This window comes from Solanum dulcamara, chromosome 12, assembly GCF_947179165.1.
Source record: "Solanum dulcamara chromosome 12, daSolDulc1.2, whole genome shotgun sequence".
Taxonomy (NCBI): Eukaryota; Viridiplantae; Streptophyta; class Magnoliopsida; order Solanales; family Solanaceae; genus Solanum; species Solanum dulcamara.
In genome coordinates, this window is record NC_077248.1 from 38,289,635 (window position 1) to 38,311,975 (window position 22,341).

The 22,341-nt window shown below is 36.9% G+C and overlaps 1 protein-coding gene across 1 annotated transcript; it reads right to left on the reverse strand.

Annotated features, from left to right (window-relative positions):
• Positions 1 to 19,132: 19,132 nt before the first annotated feature.
• LOC129877356 (root phototropism protein 3) lies at positions 19,133 to 22,063 on the reverse strand. The gene is made up of 4 exons (XM_055952855.1): positions 21,654 to 22,063; positions 21,450 to 21,519; positions 20,056 to 21,348; positions 19,133 to 19,849 (listed from the first exon to the last, which is right to left on the reverse strand). The coding sequence occupies exons 1-4, from the start codon at positions 21,764 to 21,766 to the stop codon at positions 19,304 to 19,306; spliced, it is 2,022 nt and encodes a 673-aa protein (XP_055808830.1). The 5' UTR covers positions 21,767 to 22,063; the 3' UTR covers positions 19,133 to 19,303.
• Between the last annotated feature and the right edge of the window lie 278 nt (positions 22,064 to 22,341).

Here is a 22,341-nt window from a genome sequence, read left to right on the forward strand (position 1 = left end):
ATGAAATCATTTTGCATCAAAATAAATCAATAATCATTAGTTTAACCATGATTCATGATATTAAGTAGAAATAAGAATTACCCATAAGTAAATATTACATAAAATCAAGAGATTTAGTTGAAAGAGTTTTGAACTACATGGGTAGAAGAACCCATGGATAAATACCCACATAACTTAGAGTAAAGCTTAAAGAAAATAAACATAATTTATCATATAATCAAAATATTTTAGGCATGAGAATGGAAGGAGTATTCTCATTGAAGTCTTACATACTTGGAGCCCGAAGCGTTACTTAGAATCGAAGGACTTAATAAACACTCTTGAATCCTAACCTTTTCTCCTCACCAGAGCATTTTGTGTACTATCCGGAGTGTATGAATCACCGGAATAGTATTTATATTCTACTAAAAACTAAAAGTATATTTTGAGAATGAGCAAAGGAGTGTATAGAGAGAATGGTTTCTTGAGAAAGCCTGATGAACAAAATGATAAAATATGATGGGTATTTGAAGAAGGGACCTAACAATAATTAAAATAATTATAAAAAAAATTTGAAAATTTGATGGAAGATTGTGATGTCAAATAAAGGACTATTGATATCATGGATGATGTCAAATGGATCTAGATCTTTCCATGGTTGGTGAGATGAACGTTCTTTTAATGGAATACTTTTTTCAGAGCTGCGTTTGAATAAGATAACTTCCTCATAGGATTTGGTGTCTTCATATAAATTGTTGATCTAGAAGTCTACTTTCATGTCGTTCAAGAATCAACTGATTTTGATCATCTTGCAGTAGGATATGAAATTTCTACTACAAATACTTCATTTCATCATAACACCATGTCATACACCAATTAATTTATTTGACCTACTTACCTCCAAAACTTAAAATATGGTCTTTACAAAAGTTGTAGGTAATGATGTTGGAGTTATTCAAAAATTTGATCACCTAAGTTGGACCATCCTATGAAAAGTTATACCTAAAATATAGAAGTTATATTATTTTCATCGAGAATTAAAATATCATATACAATATTTTGAAGGGGTGTTACATTATCTCCCCCTTGGGAACATTTTTACTCAAATGAGTAAAGACTTAGCTTGAATAGAGTAGAGTGTAAACCAACAACCCATAATTAATACAATAGTGCAATTTGAAACATCGTTCGAAACATATTTCATAATTTTGCAGGCATATGACAAGGAAAGTTGAAATGCAAGGATTTCAAGTAATTAAGCAAGTACAACTTAATACCTTAGGTTTGGGTAGAGGGAAAAAGATGAGGGTATTGCTTAATCATAGCTGCTTCTGCTTTCCATATAGCACTTTTGATTTGTTGATTCCTCCAAAGGACTTTAACAGATGCAACTTCTTTGTTCCTCAATCTCTTAACTTGCTGGTCTAAAATTTCAACCAAAACTTCTTCATAAGTTAAGTTTTCTTCAACATTCACTACTCTCAAAGAAACATTGGAACGAGGATCACCCACACATTTTCTCAACATAGACATATGGAACACCGGATGAACCATGGCCATTTCCAATGGCAACTCCAACTCATATGCAATCTTGCCAACACATCTCACGATTCTATAAGTCCCTACATACCTAGAGCTCAATTTTCCTTTCTTACCAAACCAAACCACACTCTTTATGGGTGAAACCTTCATATACACCACATTAAACTAAAGATCCCTTCTTCTAGTGTCGGAATAGTTCTTTTGATGACTTTGAACCATTTTCAACCTTTGTCTAATGATCTTCACCTTCTCTAAACCATTAAGTACCAAACGGGGCCCAATAAGGTCATCTCACCTACTTCGAACCAACCAATCGGGGATCTACATCATCCCCCATACAAATCCTCAAATGGTGCCATCTCAATACTTGAGTGGTAACTATTATTATAGGAAAACTCGATGAGCGGTAGATGATCATCCCAATTTCCTTTAAACTCCAACACACAAGCCCTTAACATATCCTCTAGTATTTGAATCATCCTTTCAACTTGCCCATCCATTTGAGGATGGAATGCGGTGCTCAATTTTACCTTAGTACTGAGGCTCTTTTGAAATGATCTCCAAAAGTTAGAAGTGAATTGGATACCACGATCTGAAATAATGGATAACGGCACACCATGAAACCTCACCAACCCCTGCATATACAACTTGGCATAGTCTTCGGCACTATAGGAAGTCTAAATAGGTAGGAAGTGAGTCGACTTAGTCATTCTATCAATAATTACCCAAATCAAATCATGACACTTCCGGGTATGAGGCAAACCCACTACAAAATCCATATTCACATCTTCCTACTTCAAAGTAGGGATTTCAATGTCTTGAGCTAGGCCACTCAGCCTTCACTTGTTGGCAATTCAGACATTTGGACACGAACCTTTCTATCTCCTTCTTTATGCTACCCCACCAATAAAACTCTTTTAAGTCTCGGTACATTTTCGTCGAATTGGGATGAATGGATTATGTAGAATTATGAGCCTTCATCAAGATCAAACTCCTTAGGCCATCAACATCTGGAACACATAGCCGACCTTGGTAGTATAGAATCCTATATCTCTCTTGGGAAAAGACCTCTATCTTATTTTCCTTTACTAACTTCTTTAACTCGACAAACATCGGGTCAAGATCTTGGTTTGATTTAACATCAACCACCAAAGAGGATTCAAACCTTTTTTGAACAACCATACCACCATCATCAGTAACACAACTTCACCCCTAATCTAGCCAACCGGTGAACATCTTTCATCGACTCACTCTTCCCTTTATCCACGTGAGTCACACTCCCCAAAGACACTCTACTAAGTGCATCGGCAACTATATTGGCTTTACCCAGATGATAGTGCACACTTATGTCATAATCCTTAAGGAGTTCTAGCCACCTCATTTGCATTAGATTAAGGTCCTTTTAGGTGAACACATATTGAAGACTTTTATGATCGGTATACACATCCACATGTACCCCATAGAGGTAATGCCTTCAAATCTTTAGAGCAAAAACAATAGCCATCAATTCAAGGTCATGGGTAGGGTAGTTATGCTCATGAACCTTTAATTTCCTAAAAGCATAGGCTATGACCTTGCCGTTTTGCATTAAGACATAACCTAAACTAATCTTTGAAGCATCACAATAAACTACAAACCCTTCTAATCCTTCTGGTAGAGTCAAAATAGAAGCAGAGGTAAGTGGATCTTTCAAGGTTTGGAAACTCTTCTCACACTCATCTGTCCATATGAATTTGACTTTATTTTGGATCAATTTCGTCAAAGGAGATGAGATGGAAGAAAAACCTTCGACGAACCTTTTATAGTACCCAGCTAAACCCAAGAGGCTCCTAATGTCTGAAGGAGACAATGATCTAGGCCAATTCTTGACTGCCTCCATTTTCTTAGAATCAAACTTGATCCTATCACCGGACACTACATGACCAAGAAATGCCACCTCCTTCAACCAAAATTCACACTTACTAAATTATGCAAACAATTACCTATCCCTCAAATTTTGAAGAACAACTCTCAAGTGATTTTTATGTTCTTCCTCACCTTGAGAGTAAATAAAAATATTATCAATGAAGACTACCACAAAAGTATCAAGGTATGGTTTAAATACCCTATTCATCAAGTCCATGAACACCACGGCGCATTCATCAAACAGAAACTCATCACCATAAACTCAAAGTGAATATACCTTGTTTGAAAGGCCATTTTGGGAATGTCACACTCCCTCACCTGCAGTTGGTGATAGCCGGACTGAAGATCGATCTTGGAGAAGTGACTTACCCTTTGCAATTGATTAAACAAGTCATCTATTCTAGAGAATGGGTACTTTTTCTTAATGGTCATCTTATTTAATTGCCAGTAGTCTATGCACATTTGAAGAGACCCATCCTTCTTTCTCACAAATAACACAGGAGCACCCCTTGGAGAAATACTTGGTCTTATGAACCCCTTTTCTAACAAGTCCTTTAATTGTTCTTCAACTCTTTCAATTCTGTTGGTGCCATCCGGTAAGAAGGAATAGAGATAGGTTGGGTATCAAGGAGGAGATCGATACCAAAATCAACTTCTCTTTCAGGAAGGACACTAGAAAGGTTATTAGGAAAGACATTGGGGAACTTATTGACTACGGAAACCGACTCAGGAGAAGGAATTTCATAGTCGACATCCCTAACCCTCATAATATGGTAAATACAACCCTTAGCAATCAGTTTTCGAGCCTTAAGATAAGAAATGAACTTATCCTTTACCATCGAATCACGACCCTCCTATTCAATAACGGACTCATTTAGAAATTGGAACTTGACTTGACGAGTCCTATAATCTATGAAAGCATAAGATGTATGTAACCAATCCATCTCAAGAATGATATTGAAATCTACCATGTCAAGCTCAATAAGATCACAAGGAATAACTTTATGCAAGATAGACACGGGACAACCCCTATAGACCTTTCTAGCAATAACCGACTCACCAATAGGGGTAGATACCAAATAGGGCTCTAATAACATTTCGAGTAACACATCAAACCTATTATCAAGGAATAGAGTAACAATGATAAATTTACACCCGAATTTAATAATACATATATATCAAAATCAAAGACCTTTAACATACCGGTAATGACATTGGGTGCGTCCTCAACTTCTTATCTTCCATGCAAGGCATAAAAGTGGTTGGTGCATTGGACACCTCCTTGGGCTTGTTGGCCATGAGCAATTTGGCCTTGAGGCCCACCACCACCACCTCTACAATCCCTAGCATGGTGGCCCAGCTTGCCACATTTAAACTATGCATTGGAGTTGGCTAAGCATTCCTTTTTGTGAGTTCTTCCACACTTGTTGCAAACGAGGAAAGTTTAAGCACAAACATTCTCTCTTGGAACCATTGGGTTAGCACCCTTGTACTTGTTGAACCTTAGAGGAGGAGTATTGGTGGAACCTTGTCCCAAAAACCATTTCCCACCTTGTCTTTTTCCACTATTACCATAATCGGACCTTTGAGGGTTAAACCCTCTACCATCCACTCTAGCCTTTTTGAACCCCCTTGATCTCTCTCTCATCTTCTCTTCTTCAACTTGTTCTGTGTAAGTCATTAACCGAGAGATGTCCATATCTTTGACCAACATGGCCATTTTGCACTCCTTGGACACCAAGCTTGAGACACCAAAAATAAACTTGCTCATCCTAGCTCTTGCGTCAGAGACCATGAAGGGAGCACACTTTGACAACTTAGTGAATTTGAGAGCATACTCCCTCACGTTCATACTCCATTGATGGAGGTTGATGAACTCCTGGATTTTGGCCTCCCTTAGCTCCAATGGGAAGAAGCAGTCTAGGAAGGCACCTTTGAACTCTTCCTATCCTATCTTCCGCATTTCTTCATCCTTCTCAACAACCCATTGTTCATACTACACTCGAGCCACACCTTTGAGTTGATAGGCCACTAGCTCATCCTTCTCATTTAGTGGCACATCCATGATAGCCATAATCCAGTACACCTCATCAATGAACTACATAGGATCCTCATCTAGTTTAGAACCATCAAACTCTGGTGGATTCATTCTTTGGAAATACCGAATCCTAGAGGCCAAATTTTGCATTTGGGGAGGAGGAACAACTTGATGCCCTTGGTTGGATACGACTTGAGTCAATAATGTAATGATATTGCAAAACTCGGCATGGGTTACCCCATGAGTCATTATCTAGAGAACACAAAATGGGTTGTTAGTTAAAGGAAAACTTAGGATATTCTAAGGCACGACATGAATTTAAAAGAAGTGAAAACTTTCCTAAAAGTCCCATAGTCTCCTATTCATAGTTATGGCGCACTTCACAACCATGAACAAGACCCTATTTGATGTGGTGTGTTGGACTCTGAGGACCATTCAAAACCTCAGGCTTTAATACCAAGTTTGTCATGACCCAATCCTAGGGCCTAGACGTGACATGGCGAATAAGGAACTCAAAAGTACCTCAAACAAGCCTCTTAACATTCTTTTAGCCTTTAATAGGTAATGACAATAAATAAACAAGTAGAAATCATAGTAGTAAATCTTCAACATACATATGTCTAAAACCTCAAACTTTTAGATTTAACTGGGCTAAGATAAGTCTCTAGCTCACCCTTAATCATAATAGAAAGAAATGCCATAGTAAGTGTCTAAAGATCTCAACATATCATAAGCTAGAAAGAGAAAGTAATATTATTCCCGTAATATGGGAACTCACCAAAAGTAGTTTTCAAATAAAATCTCAACTAGCCATATGGAGGAGAACGAGGAGAAGCACTGGTCCCTACATGGTGATATCATGTAGGCAAAATAATATGCGTTAGTACTTTGAATAAACTAAGTATGTAAGTATGCATGAACATTGAGGAAATATTAAAATATTTATGTAATATGAAACACAATGCAATGCATGCATAATCAATCATATAGATATCATTTAAAATATTCATTTTGTGGGAAGATGATTATAACCGACATTTAAGACCATAAGAGCTATTACATGGAATCCAACATAACCCCCTACGTTGACCGGGGAGACTTTGCCGGGTAGAACTCCATCAACTTGATTTATTTCTTTAACTTTAATTTTAAGGGCTTTCATAGATCCATTAGCCTAAGCCTACAAGGGCTCCTATGTTGGCACATAGTTAATGAGACAAGGAGTTGCTACTAGGATTCCCTTACCGAATCCTACCTCAATGATCCATTTAGTGCTAACTCTATTCTACGGAATAGTTTAATACTTCAAAATTGTCATAGCATATAGCTTGAGAATTCAAAACATCATATTCGGTATAATAGCTCATTAAAACATTTGCTAATTCAAATATACAAGAATTGTCCTTATTGCATAAATAATCCATCATTCATATCATTTCATCATTCTTTCATTTCATACGACTCCGTTTTGATCATAGATATTGAAAACATAGTAAACCTAGGTGGGTTCAAATCACTTCAACTTTTAAACATGAATGTAAATAAAATTATACATAAATACTTTGAAATCCATTAATTAAAAATTATGTTTTAAATAATCCATCATGAATTTCAAGAACCTTTAAAGAGCTAAATAGAGAAAATACTTGCAAACCATCAATTCATACATATGAAATCATTTTGCATCAAAATAGATCAATAATCATTAGTTTAATCATGATTCATGCTATTAAGTAGAAATAAGAATTACCCATAATTTTTTTTACTTTAAATCAAGAGATTTAGTTGAAAGAGTTTTGAACTACATGGGTGGAAGAATCCATGAATAAGCACCCACATAACTTAGAATAAAGCTTAATGAAAATAAACATAATTTATCATATAATCAAAACTCTTTAGGTATGAGAGTGGAAGGAATATTCTCATTGAAGTCTTACATACCTGGAATCTGAAGCGTTACTTAGAATCGAAGGACTTAATAAACACTCTTGAATCCTAGCCTTTTCTTCTCGCCAGAGTATTTTATGTACTATCTGGAGTGTATGAATCACCGGAATAGTATTTCTACACTACTAAAAATAACCCTATATTTTGAAAATGAGCAAAGGAGTGTATAGAGAGAAGAGTTGGTTGAGAAAACTTGATGAATAAAATGATAAAATATGGTGGGTATTTATAGGTGTGAAGAAGGAACCTAATAATAATTAAAATAATTATAAAAAAAATCTGAAAATTTAGTGGAAGATTATGATGTCATGGGTGATGTCAAATGGAGGACTATCGATGTTATGGGTGATGTCAAATGGATCTAAATCTTTCCATGGTTGGTGAGATGAACCTTCTTTTAACGGAATGCCTTTTTTCATAGCTGTGTTTGAATAAGATAATTTTCTCATTAGGATTTGGTATCTCATATGAATTGTTGCTCTAGAAGTCTACTTTCATGTAGTTTAAGAATCAACCGATTTGGATCATCCTGCAGTGAGATATGAATTTTCTTCTACAAATACTCCATTTCATCACAACACCATGTTTGCACCAATTAATTTATTTGACCTAATTAGCCTCCAAACTTAAAATATGGTCTTTAAAAAAGTTATAGATAATGATTTTAGGGTTATTCAGAAATTTGAATCACCTAATTTGGACCATACTATGAAAAGTTATACCCAAAATAAAGGAGTTGTGTTATTTTTATCAAGAATTGAAATATCATATACAACATTTTTAGGGGGTGTTACAACAGTCGTGGTGTTCTCTCTCCAGATTTAGCATCACTATCTTTATGGCATGCATGTTGATGTGTTCACAAATTATAAAAGACTACAATATGTGTTTACTTAGAAAGAGTTGAACCTAAGACAAAGAAGATGGCTTAAGTTGCTCAAAGATTATGACATAAGCATTTTCTACCACCCAGGTAAAACTAATGTTGTTGCTGATACTCTTAATAGATTGTCCATGGGCAGTAGTGCCCATGTAGAAGAGGGAAAGAAAGAATGGGCCAAAGAGGTGCATAGGCTTGCACGCTTTGGAGTTCAACTTATTGACTCTAGTGAGGGTAGTACAATTGTTTGGAATGGAGCTGAGTTATCTCTCATTGCAGCGGTGAAAGAAAAGCAAGATCAGGATCCCATTCTCCTCCAGCTGAAAGATGATATTCACAAGCAAAAGGTGATGGCTTTTTCCAAAGGGGGGGATGGAGTGTTGAGGTATCAAGGGAGATTGTGCGTTCCAAATGTTGATGGCATTTGAGAGAGAATCATGGTAGAAGCCTGTCACGACCCAATTTCATAAGTCATGATGGCACCTACTATAACCCTCTAGTAGGTAAGCCAACCCGTCAACCCAGAACTTCAAGTAATGTGTTTGAAGGCAAAAACTATATAAGAGCATTGAATTATAAAAGTAAACAGAATGAATAAGCGGAAGTAAACCAAAACATGTTTTAAACAACTAAAGATCCCTCCCAGAACCTGGAAGTCACAAGTACAGAGCTGCAACAAAATAAAATATGAGTACAAGTCCCGAAAGTGGACCAAAAAGATATAAAACAACTGGCTAGTCTCAGAAGGCAAAAGACGGGCCATCCATTCTGAAGGAGACAGAAGTGATCCAAAAACGCTAAGTTATCACCCTAGTCTCCGAATCTGACTACAACAAGATCGATCTATTCGTGACAGTAGCTGGTGCTCGGTCCTGCATCACAAAAGTAGATGCAGAGTGTAGTATGAGTACCAACACAACAGGTACCCAGTAGGCATCATAGGCCGACTGAGCAGAAAAGGTGAAAACAATATGAAAAAGAGGAATAAGCCTAAATAGGAATCAACATAAGCATCTAAAGTGAAAAAAATACTATCTACGAGAGCTACAACTAACTATACCCAACTGGGCCCCCATAAACCCAGCCGGGACACTCGTACGCAAGTTAAATAAAAACTCGAACGAACCCCCATAAGTTCGCCGAGTACACAGAATAGCTACAACTACCAAGGCTAGGAACCAAGAATATGCGATGTCAGGAACCGAAGTACTGTATCATTTCCAAAACCCAGAATCTCCAAGAGTCAATCGATCTAGGGGTGACTTAGGGGTCGAGGCTGGGACTGGGACCCAGAGGCTCACCCGAATATTCAAAGTGGTCAAGGCCAGGACTGGGTACCCGGATGCTTGCCATAATACATAAGTACGGTCGAGGCCGGGACTGGGTACCCGGATGCTCGCCGTAACACATCGATATGATCGAGGCCAGGACTGGATACCAAGATGCTCGTCATACTACCAAGTCGACGGAGGCCGGGGCTGGGTACCCGGATGCTCCTCGATAATTCAGAATGGAGGCCGGGACTGGGTACCCGGATACTCACAGATATTTTATCTTATGGTGCCGAATATTCTCCTTTCCAACTAAACAATAATAGTACCGAGAATCTCCTTTCCAATGAGTCAACCAATATGCCGCCAAAACTAAAACCGGAGCCAAAGTCAACGATCACGAAATCTAGTGCTGCCGACGCCTCACAAAAGTCACGATTATATCGAGTTATGGATGATGGTATTTTTAAGAGCAAGAGTAACGCCTAGCTAAGGCCAAACTACTAGGCACTAGCCCGCTACACCATTCTACAAGGATCTAAGTCTACCGGAGCGACGCCGGGACATCTAAAGCAAGTTTACATCCTATACTAAGGCCAACATACCCCACTGTATCAATAACATGCTCATTCAACTCTACTTATAAAACTTAACAAATAACGACAAGATACACATGCTTCTAAATATCCGAAAACCCGATAATAAGCCTAAAGAATGATTTCTAACGCCTAAGATATACAATCAAACTACCCAACCCAAATTCCAACTATTTCAACATGCTTTCACACATTTCGGCTCAATCTAAAGAAAGGTAAACCGTAGCCTACCTGTAGGCCAAACATGCGGGCTCTAAATCACTGTGCTGAAGCTTTTCCCTTTTAAACGGCCTCGGAACGCTGCCAAGCTGTCAAAAATAGAACCACAACGTCGATACGATCGTTTAGACACTAATTTCATAATTTTTGGAGACGGACCAATTTTGGGGTCGAAAATGGGAATTGTGGGACCCACATACGAAATTCTGGATTTGACCCCCAAAACAGGTTCTAAACATCACCCCAAGCACACAAATCAGATTTATAACATAATTCGGGGTGGGAAATTACGTAAGACGATCAAAAATCAATTCCCACATTTTTAAACTAAGAAAACGATATAAGGCAGCCTCTTTACACGTCGATTTCTCAAAAACGAAAATCTGTCAATCAAAACAAATTATACCATGACGTTCCTTGCGAAAAACCCCACAATCTAGCCTCAAGAATCACTCAAAACGGAGTTATATTGACCAAGATACACTCTTTCAAAATTCAACAAAATTTCATTCCGAAAATGACTAAATCTGCTGCTTAAAATCAATTTATTACCTCGAACAACGTGCCAAAAACAGATTCTGAAACTTCCACGATGTTCTTCTTGAATTTCCACGCAAGATAGCCTCTGGAATCACCCAAATCGGATTTATGTTGGTCAAGAAATAACTTGTCAAAGTTCTTCAAAAATCCATTCCGAAAATGGACACAACTGTAATTAAAATCGCGATTTTTACCAGAATCGAATGCTCCAAATCAGTTTTCAATCTCTCCAATGCGTTCTCCACGAAAAACCTCACAATTTTGCCTTTTGAATCACCCAATTTAGAGCTCTAGAACTCAAGAAATGAGGGTTCAAAGTTGAGGAGAAAATCTGAAAAAATTCTGCACTCTTGCTGCAGATTTTCTGGTTTTTGCCACAATTTAAAGTCTCCGAACGAACCTTCGGAATTCATTCGGAATCAGATAAAAATAAACCAAATATGCTACCCTACTAAATTTGACGTTGCGGACTCAATGGCGCATTCAGAATTTCCATACGAGATCATTTTAATAAAAAGTGGGTCACACACCCAAGAATCATTTTAAGTCATATTCCACAACGGGCCTCGATATTAGTCCGGAAGCCTCAAAAAGCGAACGAAGGGTCGTTCTAGACCAAAATCAATATTCCAGAGCTAACCGCGCTGTCAGAATTTTTATTCGAGCGCATTTTCCAAGAATGTTGACCAAAGTCAACTATAGGCTAAGTTTCAAAGTCAAAAGCGCCAAATAGCCCCAAACTCGTATCGATTGACTCGATAGTCATTCCAACAGTGCTACTAGCCTAATTTGGTCATTCCGGAGCTGATGGAACCATCAGAATTTGAATTCAAGATTTCGTTAGCCTAAAACTCAAAAAGTCGCAACTAAACTAACTTAGGCCTTTAAAATACCAAAATGGACTCGGGACCTCTAAAAATTCAACCAACACTTCTTCTAAACCAAAAACCATCTCCTGAATCCAACGGAGTTGTCGGAATTCCATTCCGAGCATCGGAACTCCAAAAGTTGACCAAAGTCAAACCTTGGCTTAAAGTTCCTCAAATTCTCAACTCAAGGCCTCAAATCTTCGTTACAGCTCCAAAACTGATTCCGTAAAGTCTCCTAAGCCTATTTTGACATTTCGGAGCTGCTGGAATCGACAGAATTCCATTCTGAGACCTGTAGCTCCAATTGACCCCAAATACCACTTTTTAACACTTAAAGCTTATGAAACTCAAAATTTCCAAGGACTTAACTTTTCATAGGATTTTCTAAAAATCAACACCCGGTAACAATTAGAAATGACTCGGGGCATCTAAAGGGAGGGGTAAAATGGTCATTTTACAAAAATTCCAAAAATGACCTTGAGGGTCATTACAAAGCCCATAACTCCAGGTAATCTATCCATCCAGGTGCTACAAAGATGTACCATGACTTGAAAGAGGTATATTGGTGGAGTGGAATGAAGAGAAATATAGCAGAGTTTGTGTCTAAGTGCCCGAACTACCAACAAGTTAAAATTGAGCACCAAAGACCTTGTGGAGAGCTCAGAGTATTGAGATTCAAGAATGGAAGTGAGATATGATAAATATAGACTTCATTACAGGTCTACTGCAGTCCTGCAGATAACATGACTCTATTTGGATAATAGCGGATAGAATGATCAAATCAACCCATTTCTTGCTAGTTAAGACTATGGACACCGTAGAGGATTATGGTAGACTATATCTTCGAGAGATTGTTAGACTGCATGGAGTTTCTTTGTCTATCATCTCAGATAAGGGAGCTCAATTCACTGCTCAATTTTGAAAGTCATTCCAAAAAGGTTTGGGTTCAAGAGTGAACCTTAGCATTGTTTTCCATCCGTAGACAGAGAGCCAGGCAAAGCATACAATACAGACTTTGGAGAATATCTTGAGAGCCTGTGTCATTGATTTCAAAGGTAATTGGGATTGTCATTTACCTCTTATTGAGTTTGCATATAATAACTTTCATTCGAGCATTTAGATGGCTCTCTATGAAGCTCTATATGGGAGAAGATATAGATAACCGATCAGTTGGTTTGAGATTGGTGAGGCTGAGTTGATTGGACCAGACATGGTTCATCAAGCTATGGAGAAATTAAATATCATCCAGGAGAGGTTGAAACTTATGCAAAGTTGCCATAAATCCCACATCGATGTTAGGAGAAGAGATTTGGAGTTCGAAGTGCATGACTGGGTATACTTGAAAGTTTCACCCATGAAGGGTATGATGATATTTGGAAACAAAGAGAAGCTTATTCCCCGCTATATTGATCCTTATTAGATTATGAAGAGGGTTGGTAACACAACTTATGAATTGGAATTGCCCCCAGAGTTAGCGAATACTTATCCCGTGTTTCACATTTCTATGCTTAAGAATTATTTGGGAGATTCATCACTTATTGTCCCAACTAAGAGGATTGGGGCAAAAGAGAGTTTGAGTTATGAAGAGGTCCAAGTTCATATTCTTGATCGTTAGGTTCATAAATTGAGGACCAAGGAGGTAGCAACCGTTAAAGTTCTATGGCGGAATCCATTTGTTGAAGAGGCTATATAGGAAACTAAAGAGGATATGAAGGCTAATACCCCATCTATTCATGCCTTCTAATGATGATGTCGATGGTTACGTCCCCTTTTCCTATCTTTGATTTGAGGTTTATTCCGAGTTTGAGTATTTGTTATGTATTCCTGAGTTTTAATAGTTGATTGTATGAATGTATGATTGTTCAGTTATTGATTGTATTTGTTCCTTAAGTAAACCTTTAGCTTGGTCTTCATTCGAGGACGATTGATTCAAAGGGGGAGATATTGTAACATCCCATGCTATCCTAATCTAAACAAGGCTCGATGAGAAAAATAGAAGAAAAAAACTGATCCGAAGGACTATGCATGTCCTTTACGATTCCTAGAGATGAGTGTAGAAGGTTCTACGAGTCATAGGGATGACTCATAGACCTGAAAACACTTAGAACAAATTTGATTTGGATAAGCCTTCCTAAGAGTGACCTTACGAGTCGTAATCATTTCTATGAGTCATAGAAGCGACTCTTAGAATCACCTAACACTTAGCCAAATAATAGAACTAGAGGTGCAAGTCTACGAATGGAGTTGACAAGCCATGAAGTTCCTATGAGTCATAGAAATGACTTGTAGAGAAACTTCGGAGATTCATTATTGCAGGTTTCTGAGAAACCTGTAGGACGAGTGGAGCCTACGACTCGTCGAGATTTTTACGACTCATAGAACTAAGTAATATACCCCAACATTCTTCAGTCCATTTCTACGATTGAAGATAACGACCCGTAGAAGTCTCTACATGTCATAATAATGACTCGTAGGCGATAAATATCAAGATTTTAATGAGGGTAAATTGGTATTTTCCCACCCCTCTTAGATAAAAATCCTGATATTTTAGGACTAAACTAAGTCACTTAACAGTACCCTGAATACATAACCCTCTCATTAACGCTTAGATTATTTGAGAGCAAGGATTTGAGAAGAGAAGAAAGGCTAGGATTAAGTTCTTCAAGCGTGGTCTTCGAACTCTTAATTGTTCATCGAGTCCAGGTATGCAAGGCTGAACTAAAACATGGATTTTTTTCCTCCATATGCCTATGATTGTGATAGATTGATTGTGTACGAATTGAGTCTCCATGATTGTATTTCTTGAGAAATTCCTATATAAAAAATATACATGTTATACAGATTACTGATGAAATATTTATTTTTTTTACGAATTGATTTCTTGAGCACATGATTTGAACTACTTGTTTATTTAAAACCTAGTAACATGTTGATTGATATTGAATTGTATAAATCTTAAGATTGAGTCTAGAGCCTTGAATTGTGAATGTACTATTGTGATTGGAATGTGAGTGTGAATATAGTATTGATAGTATCGACAAAATTGATAGTCTTGAATGTTGTCACAAATAATGTCTAAAATGATTAGAAAATTGTTTGGTTGAAAGAATTGGTCTGATAGAACGAATGACTTGGAAAGAGTCCAAAAGAGACTTACTGATTTGGGTTGATTGTCTTATGAGCTTGAATCTTGGGAGGAGTATCGAGCATCGAATTGGGTAAGAGTTAGTAATAAATCGAGCCCAATAACTATGTCGCCAAACATAGGAGAGGATTCAAATGTTAAAGTCGGATGTTTCCCAAATTATTGTATTGATATGATAGGACTTGATTGGTTATGGATCCATAATTGTTGATTCATTCTTACCCTAGCAAGGTAAGGATGGATGTGGCAACAATGTCGGCTTATTGTACTATCATTGGCTCACAAGTGATGGTTGTCGGATAAGATAAACTCCCATATAGGTCTTGATAGTATTTTGAGTTGGATTGGATTGAATTGAAATAGATTGTATACGATTGGTCTTTGTCTAAATCATATTCTTGTTTAGACTTAGGACATCTTGATTGAGTTGTTCATTCTTCTAATTTGAGATTCTGAGTTGATTTGATTCTACCCTGATGCATATTTTATTCTGCTATTTTATATACTTGTACATACCATATAATGACGTCCATTTGGGCATGCATTATTTCATGATGCAGAGACAGGTACTAGAGCTCATCAACAGGCACATCGTTGAGGATCTATTCGCTTTCAGCTAGTTAGTGAGTCCTTCTTGTTTCCAAAAGATACCCCATTTATCTTTCAAACTTTGAGTCTTGCTCTCTTTTATTTAATTTGTTGTAGCCATGAACCTGTCATTGTCACCTCTTAGATTATTGATAGAGGCTTCATAGAGTAGAGTGTTGATGATGTTGATTCATTTTGTTTTGACTAGTTTCATTCTTTCTAGTTGTTGATTGGATAGATGGTTTGTCTTTGGCCTTATTTATGAATAATAATATTAATAAAGTGAGTCTTCCGCTTATTAAGTGTGATTGAATAAATTTGTGATTAGACTAAGTGGTTCTCTTGAGGACCAGCAATGGTCTTCGAGTGCCAGCCACGTTTAGATTATCCTCCCGGGATGTGATAAACTATACCCATATTGTTAAGATTTGAAATCGGAGTTAAAATCGTTCAAAAATCTCATTAAGATCAAAAATGGTAAAATATAAATTTTATTTGAAAATCATAATCCTCAAATGAAAAGGAGATCATAGGTGAAAATCCAACCGAAATGGAGTAACAATTGAGTCTCAAATCAAAGAATTACCCAATTTTCAATTTAGGGGGAAAAACTCCCAAAAGCCCTCTTTTAAAATCTTGATTTTGATGATTTTAGAAGATAAAGTTGGTAGGAAAAGGTTTAGAATTGAATTCGGAACTTACCTGTGCGAATTTCTTCGAGAAAACTCTCCCAAATTCTCTCTCTTGAGCTCCTAATATGATAAAAATGGTGAAAATGAAGAAAAGGGAGGAATTCTTGTAAGTAAAATGTTTCAAGAAATTGGGGTTCGTAAATGCGAGGTGGGAGCTGCGATCGTGGCCCATAGACTGAACCCAAACGCATGATCGCGGGATATGAGTCATGAACAAAGAGAAACAGTGACCCACAAATGTGCTCCCATCACCGCGGCCTCACCCTACGCACTGACTCACATCTACGACCACGCTTGGGGACCCGCGATCGCAGTCCCCTTGCACCAACACCAGAAAAAGCAGAAGTTTGGTAACTAAAAAGTCTCAAAATGGACTTTTGTGATTCGTTCGGGATCCGACAGAAATAAATCATATATGGTACCTCACTAAAGCTGATATTCCAAACTCAATGAAATTGTCAGATTTTCGAAAAAAAATAGTATGATACAAAAATCCCCTCCCCTCGAAAACCCTTTTAGGCTAAAAACTCATCTTTTGGCCTAAATACCCAAATCACCACCTAAGGTCTGGGGATTCTAATAAACCACCCTATTAGACCAAATTCGATATTCCAGACTCAATGAAATTGGCAGAATCACCATCCTACACTCAAATCATAGAATGTTGACCAAAGTCAGCAATTTCAATACAACTCAACTCAATAGGCTCAAAACCACAAAAATCTCATCTGATCGCATTAAAAAATGTGTCAACCAACCCCACAATATATAATAAGCATGATAACGCTAAGGAAAAGAAAAAAAATGGTCATTTCACATATAACAGTAATTTCTCATAAAATATAACATTATACCTTCGTGAAATTGGAGAATTCGTTGAATCCTGAAATTGGCCGAAGCTGAAGCCAATTTGAGAAAGTTCATCAAACAACATGGATGCAATGTTAGCCCCAGAAATTTTAGTGATGACTGTCATTTATCACTTGCTTTTTTTCATCTCCAAAGAGGGAAAATATTCAAATCCATCCTAGCCGCTAGTCTTGAACTTGCATCGATTGATTAGTCCAGCATGACTAAGATAAAAAATGTGGCAGTAGTAGAGTCCTTGTATAAAACATCATTAGTCTTTTTGAAGGTCATTGCAGTAGTTGAACTAGTAGGTTTTGATTTCAAGAAGAAGAAATGACGAGCAGAATTGGTCCCGTTGGGCGTACCAAATTTGTTTGCAATAAAATTTTTAAGTGCTGAAAATTAACTGCAATAAAAAATAATAAAAGAAAAAAGTAATTCTTATTGATGAATCGTGTGAGTACAATTCTGTTGTTCTATAGATCTTCTCTCCTGATATTTTTCTGTGATTCGAGGGTTGTCAATAGTGTATTTCTCGAATGTAGGATGGTTCTGACCTCCTAGAGATGTATTTGATCTTTGAAAACATCGGGTAACACTTAATTATTTCGGGTCGATCTCGAGGAAGAACTATGTTGACAACTCCTTCGAAAAACTATGTAATCGATGTTGTGACTTTCTCTAATACTTGTTAAATGTCCCTTAAAAATTATGTAATTTCCCTATTTATAGTTGTAGGGAGTAGGTAAGGTTGCTTGTGACTGGCCAAAATATGTCATATTGGACACTTGACGACTTTGACTGATTCTTGAATTTGACTGAAATTGCCAAACCATTTGAACATGTGGCATCACCTTGTTGGTCTTGAATTTGACAAGGGTGCCAAGTCAGATGACATTAGTTTTTGGGTTTTGAAGTGAAATGGATCTTGAACTTGAATTTAATAAAGGGACATTTACATAGATATGATATATTAATAAAATCTTTACCATCTATAGAAATAAATTATTTTTACTGGATACTTATAATACATTTATAATATGATTTTAATACATATTACAGAGAACAATCTATAGAACACATATAATATAAGTTTTATTCATTGATAATATATTTATCACACACTTTAATACACTTATAATACATTGTGTCAATTTCTTACAAAATAAGCATAATATATTTTAAAACACTTATAATACTTTTATATTGCATGCATTAGTCACTTTTAATACATAACAGATTTATCATAATATTATTATGTATTGTTATAGATGGTAATAAATAAAAAATATCGCTAAAACTTGTAATTATTTATTAACAAGTACTCATTCAAGTAATTTTTTCTTTAATAAAATTGCTTATTTATTTATAAAGCTCAAATTAATCATTCAACCCAAATAAATATGAATCTAATCCAAATTTCATACGAATTTAATTAAATAAAATCTATGTGTCTACACTCGGAATTTTATCATTAAAAAAATGAAATAAAATCATTCTAAAATTAATTTCGAGATTAGTTATCCCTTATCTCTCATACCAAATGAGCCATAAAAGTGCAGTGAAAATTTCACCCGTTTCTATTTTTTCAGATTAACAGAAGTGATAGAAAATGGGAAAACTTGTCCAATCTCAGTTTCCTTAAATCGGGAAAAAGACATGGTCCAGATGAGTACCACCAAAAAACTCCTTAATGTAGCAACACAATTCGGGATATGGAATTCTAGATACACTGTTGCATCGCCTGTGGAGTGGTCTATTTCTTGATTTGACTGAGGGTGACAATTACAGCTTCTTTACGTAACATTTTTCCTCTCTACTTATACATTAACCAAGTGCAGCACCTATTGTTTAATTTGTCCACTAAGGTGCATCCACTCAATTCTAACTTAATCTGGTTTTGACTTCCTTGAATTGTTTTCGTCATATTGTCATAGTTTGAGAGTTGAACACAAATAGCAACACTGCATGGCAGTGAAACTATGCAACAATAAAGATTCACTTCACTCTCAAAAAGCAAATCATACTTTTCATGATACAAAGAATACAGAAAAAAGCAAACACCAGAAAGCTAGGAATAAATTGATGCCTATAATCAAGAAAATTTTCGGGGGAAGGAAAAGTAACCCTTTGACTACTCTCTTAGATAGGAAAGAAAATAAGAATTTCAAACATAAGCCAAGGGAACACAGGATTTGGTATTGTGTATCTGGTAGTCTTTTCTCTTATAACATTTGGATTGATCAGGAAATGGAATTTCTCCATCTTCTAGGGGTCTTCCTTGTCTGTTCTGCATTTGGGGCGTGAGGACTGTTATCATGGGATTCTAAATGAGTCATCTTGGTGAACTTGCTTAACTTTTTCCATCCTGCAGTCCAACCCGACCCTTGTTTTGGTTTTGTGACCTTATCGAACTGTCTCTGTAAGTTATCCATGTCATTTTGGAGTTGTAGGTACTTAGCTTTCACTGTCTCGAGTTCAAACTTAAGAGTGTTGATGTCTTTTTTGGCTGTAGTCCATCCCTCTTGAAATGATTGTGGTGTTGCTTCCAGCAATGATTTGCGGTTTGATACTAGGGGTTGATAATGAGAATCTCCTGCATCTTTGAGTGAGCTGCTAGATATTGCATTGCTGATCTTCACCTGCTCAGAAAAGAGCACTTGCACCACTACTCTTAGTGGAAGCCTTTCGTTCTGAGCAGCATGCATGCAAGCATCAATAGACAGTTTTTGGCAATCCATCACCCTGCAGAGCCGCTTTCTTTCATGTTCTGAGATAGTTGGATGGGCCTGTCATGGTGTATACATAATAAATTTCTGGCAAAAACAAGTATTTCGTAAAGCTACCATACAATGCAGAAAACATGATTAGGTGTATTGTAATGTCATTTAGTTTTATGGTGAGGAATAACACTAGCAGAAACTGTAGCCTCAACAAAGATAAATTGAGGAAATAACGATCCACAAAATTTAAATGACTGAAGAAAATCTAGTACCTTCAGATATGAATCAATTGCTCGATACAATCCATCATCACAAGTTCTTGCTGATTCAGGCAAAGCCTCAGCCAAGACCTGAAATTTTGTCAAGGAAAGATTTCTATCTCTGGATACTTCTGTGAGATAACTGTCTACAAGCTTTGCTACTCTCATCTTGGCATTGAGATTAGTACCCCTTTGATTTGCTTCATGCATATGCTTATCAGAGAATGAACTTCTACTAGGGCTTGAACTTTCTGTTTGCTCTTGAACCAAGAAATGTTCCAAAAGCCTCTGAACAAGATCAACATCATACAATGTATCGCTTTTATTGTAGGATGGTATGAGTAGATCAGCTAATGTAGCCTGCTCAAATTGCATCCCGACTCGTTTCTCCAATTCTGTTACAAGTGCAGGAGCCACTTTCATCAGGTTTGCCATTCTCAAAAGACGAAGAAGGAAGCTACATGAAACACTGTCCTTCTGTTGTGGGATAATGCTAATTAGGCTTTCAATAATCATCCTCTGATCTTTGGCCTGAACAGTTGGTACTTCATCTCTAGATCCTGACACTATCATATGAAGACCTCCTTTCCAACTACTGCTGCTACTGCCATTACTAGTACTGCTATTGCTACAATCATCCAACGATCCCGATCCTTCTTTAATTAGCCCCGGGAGCCATTTAGCAGCATAGTGCATAAGGACAGCACCAATCAGTTCATGTCTCATGCCCTTTACCTTAATAGCAGTAATCACTCTGACAAAGTGATCAATCCTGAGAATAGAGACATCTTCGAACCACCAATCAGGGGGTACTAATTGCTGGTTTCTGCTTGGACTGGAATCCTTCATTTCATTCCATTTAGGGCTGGAAACACTAGGGAGTTTTCCAGTGTATTGCCATTTTATTCCTTTTGGATTGGCGCACGCTTTCCATGCAATTGATTCACTGCACCTTCTAACGATTTGGAGGTTTTCTGCCCATGGTGATAACCTTTCACAACTCTTCAATACGAGTATGGAGTCCCTCCATGATGATAAAACCACATAACTGAGAAAAGCTTCAGTCTTGAATATTAGGTTTCCCTCTTCTAAGTCCTCAGTCATTTCTAGGTACTCTGCTGCACATCGTAGACCAGAGATATTGGTTGCTGTGAGATCAACAGCAATTCCATAACAGAATTTTGCAGCTAACTCAAATGCCTCAGATCCACCCGGTAAGTCATTTAAAGCTATTTTGCTCAATTCTTCATCCCTTGTTTCATATATGATTCTGTTCATTTTTCCACTTCTAGAAAGCAAAGGATACTTTATTTTTTGGAAATTCCAAAAAAGTATCAGTTAGGCATCTAATTATGTAAGACAAATTAAAGTTGTGAAATTAAAGTGTTTGCGCAGAGGGTTGGTACCTTGTGTAAGTGGAAACTAACATCTCCAATTTGAACTAAAAGGTCACTGGGAATATCAGTTGCTACATACCTATATGCAGGATAAGTCATTAATCATTTGCTTCAAAGTTTAAAGAGAGTAATAACACTAAACATGATTGTGTTGAAACAAAAAAGAAAGGCAGACACCTTAAATAAAAAGAAAGTAGTAATGTTATTTCATACCAAGAGTGTCCTTTTTGCTCAAAACCATCAGTCTTGACTCCATGTTTGCTGTTACTGAGAACTCCATTTCCATAGTCTCTTCCACTGACAGACTCACTCTCTGATTCCCACATGGTGAGAAGCTACAAAGAATTAGAGTTTTCTGACACTAAATTCAAGCAGAAGGAGAAGAAGATAAGCTAGTAAAAAGGAAGAATTCCACATGGGGATACTTGGAATTATCTCAAATTGTCGTCTTCTTAACAATTTTCAAGGCCCTCTTACAACCTGTGAAGTAATGGGCATACTACTCTGCTGTTCCTTTTCCATCACTTCACTAATAATTCCCTTTTTCTAAAATTTGAAACTCACGAGTAAAAAACCAAAAAAGTTTCTTTTTACGCTAAATAAATATAATTCATGGACCTGTTGCAATCAAAAAACATTCTTTCTCATAAGAGAAAGTAACAAAAATTATTTAATGTCGTAGGTGTAGTACTGTACATTTCGACAAAAGTAGTATACCTCAAGTTTATTCTCTATTAAATTATAGGAGAATGGACCACATTCTTTCATTTCACAGTGACACTGTAAATCATAGGAGGCTTTGAGATTAATGATTTGTGCTTTCTTTCTTGTGTTTTATTATTTGTCCGTTTTCTTTTGATTGATGGTCTTGGGCATGGACACCTATGAAATTGCCCATGAC

Excerpts from the sequence above, each read along its gene's own strand:
- LOC129877356 (XM_055952855.1), bottom strand. The coding sequence starts at position 21,766 with ATGTGGGAATCAGAGAGTGAGTCTGTCAGTGGAAGAGACTATGGAAAT. Across the intron at positions 21,349-21,449 it reads TTAGTTTCCACTTACACAAG|TATCCTTTGCTTTCTAGAAG; the intron begins GTACCAACCCTC and ends CAAAAAATAAAG. Across the intron at positions 19,850-20,055 it reads CAATTGATTCATATCTGAAG|GCCCATCCAACTATCTCAGA; the intron begins GTACTAGATTTT and ends ACACCATGACAG.